The 4356-nt window shown below is 31.7% G+C and overlaps 1 protein-coding gene across 1 annotated transcript; it reads left to right on the plus strand.

Annotated features, from left to right (window-relative positions):
* Positions 1-293: 293 nt before the first annotated feature.
* On the plus strand, positions 294-767 carry LOC111691443 (protein FAM200A-like). Its single transcript, XM_023454278.1, has one exon. The coding sequence runs from the start codon at positions 294-296 to the stop codon at positions 765-767; it is 474 nt and encodes a 157-aa protein (XP_023310046.1).
* Positions 768-4356: the final 3589 nt, after the last annotated feature.

A 4356-nucleotide genomic window follows, 5' to 3' on the forward strand; every position in this document is an offset into this window, starting at 1 on the left:
AAGGCTCTTGCTTAGAAAGATTTTCAGCCATTTTTGAGTCTGTGTTGGAGTTTTTACAAGAAAAAGATCCGAATTTGAAAGAAAATCTGAACAATTGTAAAACAGATATTTATTACTTGACTGATATCTTTGGAATGTTCAACAAAGTTAATTTGCAACTGCAGGGTGACGATCTTAATTTGATTAAAACAAAATTAATAATATCGGCCTTCGTGGGTAAACTAATCCTTTATAAACAAAATTTAGGCAGAAAAGAATATTCGCAGTTTCCGCATTTGTCAAAATTACCAGAAATGCTTCAAGATGATGACATTTTATTATATGTCACCCACTTGGACGCATTACACAAGGATTTTACGGAGAGGTTTGAGGATCTTTTAAATTTACAAATTCCTCAATGGATAATAAATCCGTACAATACCACAGCCATAGAAGAAGCCAATGTGATAATGCAAGAAGAGTTGATTACCATCAGCACAGACGAAGAGCTTAAGCAGAAGTTCAACCAAGGCTATCAGAAGTTCTGGTTGCAACGCAACATTGAAACACAGTATCCTACATTGTGGAACATTGCTGAAAAATACCTTATCGCTTTTCCATCATCATACCTAGTTGAAAAAAGCTTCAGTGTGGTAACAAACATTTTGACGAAACAAAGAAACCGTTTGAAAATCAATGAATGTGGAGATTTAAGGCTGCAACTCACCAATATTGAACCGGATGTAGCTAGATTGGTAGATAGTCACCAGGTTCATCCATCACACTGAATGTTTTATTTTCTCTTTGCGAATTAATACTTTCTTAAATATAATTTCCTACCTACTTAAGATTATTTAAGTACTTAATTTGTAATAATCATTATAAATTAAACTTGATATTTACTGAATTGTATGTCTTTTTATTTTGTTAAATTTTGATGAGAAAATGAAGTCAACTTTACTCACTTAACAAAGTGCAAAGTTTTTCAGTTGGTACCTTAGTACCTAGGTATTTTGTATCAATAGGAAAAAACTAAAGATAGGCCCCCTTATTCATAATAGTCTGCTAACTTAAAGCATTGCTAATTCTCACTCTGCCTTCTTCTATTGACCTAAGTCAGAATGAAAAATAACACTCTGTAGCAGCTGTTTTAAGTTAGCGGACCATTATGAATAAGGGGGTTGATCTTAAAAGTAGGTAATTTGGTCATGGAGGTCTGAGGTAACAGTTCATTTTGGAAAAGGGGTCACTTGTCCAAAATAGTTTGGGGATCCCTGATCTAGACAATATGACTTTTTCCGCAGATTTAGCTTGACAAAAGAGACCACATTACATCTGCTAACTTTAATTGAAGAGGAGTTGGAATATCCAAGTGATATGTAAGTTTTACGAACACGTCGGCATGAACATGATGCAACTGGCAATCAGAATTTTGGAGTTGTAAAAATCTTTTATTCTTAACATGATTTTGTATTTCTGGGAATAATAGTGTATCTCCTATCCAACAATTGGTTTTATGCTTGTGCTGGTCATTTGTTTGCTATTGCAGACATTTCAGGGATGGACATATCAACAATGTCCAGAATAATTGTACGAGTATCAATTGCAATAGCTCGGTTTTATCAGAGATACATAAAAATGCCAAACCTAGAAGAAATAGTTAGTGTGTAACATGAGTTCTATAAAATTGCATCATTTCCTAGAGTGTTAGGTGTTATTGATGGTACTCATATTAAAATTTTGGTTTGAGAAGTTGACTTTGACATATTTTTTTCCGAACATAACTGGACATAAGTTAGCAGCATAATAAAATCCCTAAACAGTATTCCTAAAACCCAGTTTAAATAAATCTACAATCGGCAGTAAGTGGTGCAAAAGCTGATTAATAAAACCTAGTTTTAAAATTAAACCAAGTTCAGTTGAACTTGGCTTAAATTCTAAACGGTGCAAACGGGCATAAGGGATATAGTATCACCAGTTAGCTAAATTTTTGACAAGCTCGACGTAAATCAATATAAAAATGATAGTGCTGTACTAAATATTCGCAATGTGAACGTAATCATTTTGTGGACAGTTGAAATCATACGTGTTGATTTAGCGTACAAAAAGCCTTCTTAGAGACAACTGAAACAAATCGCTCCTTGTAAAGAACTATCGAAAAGGGATTTTATAAACATGTTTCCAAAGAGTGTGGAAATTATTCTTACATTAAATAAATATGTTGAATTTTCATTTGCCCAAATATTTTATCGTTGTTGTTATTAATCTAGAGAATCCCACAGTTGAATAGAGTAAATTCTTAAATTTAATTAACACATTTTACAGGGTGTAAATCAATAAATGCGAAAAAATTCATTCAGGTGTGATTCTCAATAGGTGACTCACGTTGACATTTTGTAATAGCAACTTAACTGTTGTTAATAAGGTTACAGTTATTGTTAATTGATGATGCACTGTGATCGATTTGAGAATTTTTTTGTGGTAATTCATCAAAATGAAGGTGTACTCTAATGTAGAAATGACCGAAATGCATTTCATTTACGGTATTGCTAATGCCATTACAAAATGTCAACGTGACTAAATAAATTACAGTTCGACGAAATTTCTACCCTATTATATGCCATGTAATTGATTTTAAATAAATTTTTTACTCAGAAATCGTAAATTTTACGAAAAAATTACGAAAGACTTCTTGTTTAGAATGAGTCGGGCTACCTGAAGTGAAAAAAAAAAATACGTATGAAACAAGTCTTAGGGGTGTTTTTTGTAACCCCTTACAACCGTAGGGAAAAATCAACAAATTGTTTACTGAGAATTTTTGTCACTTTTTTGATACTTTAGAAAAAAATTAAAAACTACTTTTTTGACAGCCTCTTTAAGCGGTTGTATATTTACAAGGGACGTTCAAATAAGATTTTTTTATATGAAAGACCTACATTATTTTTCCACAGGGAGCACCCCCTGAATTTTCGCACTTATTTATTTACACCCTGTATCTCACTGAGAAAGGCATTTCTTCCAATGTTTGTAAATGCTATGTTTCACTTTTTAAATACTAGTATTTATATACAGTATTATTTGCCGCAGATATTTTCAAATAAAAAAAAGTTTAGGTTCATAAACTTCTACAAAATGATTCAGTATTTTCAAGAAATATATAGGGTGATTCACAAATTTCGGGTGAATCAAACTTTAACCACAAATAGAACTCAATAAATAATTCAGAATTGCCTTAGGTGAGACTTAGACCCTTACTTTATAAGGCAATTACCTATGAATTATTTATTGAGTTCTATTTGTGGTCAAAGTTTGATTCACCCGAACTGAAATATCATTCACAAACGGTGACCAAAAATGAAACCTCGTATTCTTTGATGAATTTTAAGGGGACTATTTCCTATAAACGCGCTACAGACGCTTCGTTAAAAACATACAGGGTGTTAAACTTAAAAAAATATTTTTAATTTTTTTAAATAATTTAAAAACTAGTATGTGATCTAATTTGAAATTGGGCACATGTATGTATGTAAACATTGTCCAAAATCTGAGGGATTTTCCTAAAATTTACATGCTCCAGTGGCGGAGATACGCAGTATCGGTGGCATATTTTTCTGAATCAAATAGTACACCACTGCTTTACGGTAACAACCATGATATTCGGATTCGCCTTTCAATATTCTAGGAATTACTACTCTCTTATGTTTATCGAAAAAAGCCCGATTTTCGAGTAAAACTGAAAAAACCAACTGAAAACACTTTTACTTAAATGACATGACTGACGAGCACTTCGGTTATTTATTCGAATAAAGAAATTAATAACAATGATATGTATTAGTCATCATTTTAATAATTTTATTTGAGTAAATGCTTAAAAATACCTCCATTTCCACGAACACAGGCCCGACATGTTTTTTGTAACGAAAATATAATTTATTCGAAATTTATTGTTGCTTGAATCTGATGAAAAGCATTATTTATTCTTTCTTCTAACTGCTCAGAATGTCAAAGTTGATATCGCATTCCACTATGTAATTTTAAAAAGCATTATATTCGAATATCGAAGTGTATTAAGTGTATCCTTAGTTCGTTTTTTAAGTTTTACTCAAAAATCAGGCTATTGTCAAAAAATATAAGAGAGTAGTAATTTGTAGAAAATTGAAAGACGAATCCGAAAATATCATGTTACCGTAAAGCAGTGGCGTACTATTTTATTTAGAAAAATATACCACCGACACCCTGTATCTCCGCCACTTGGGCATGTAAATTTTAGGAAAGGCCCTCAGATTTATACAATGTTTACATAAATACATGTGCCCAATTTCAAATTATTTTACGTACCAGTTTTTAAATTATTTAAAAAAAATTAAAAATATTTTA

Source organism: Anoplophora glabripennis, unplaced genomic scaffold (assembly GCF_000390285.2).
Source record: "Anoplophora glabripennis isolate ALB-LARVAE unplaced genomic scaffold, Agla_2.0 scaffold223, whole genome shotgun sequence".
NCBI classification, from domain to species: domain Eukaryota; kingdom Metazoa; phylum Arthropoda; class Insecta; order Coleoptera; family Cerambycidae; genus Anoplophora; species Anoplophora glabripennis.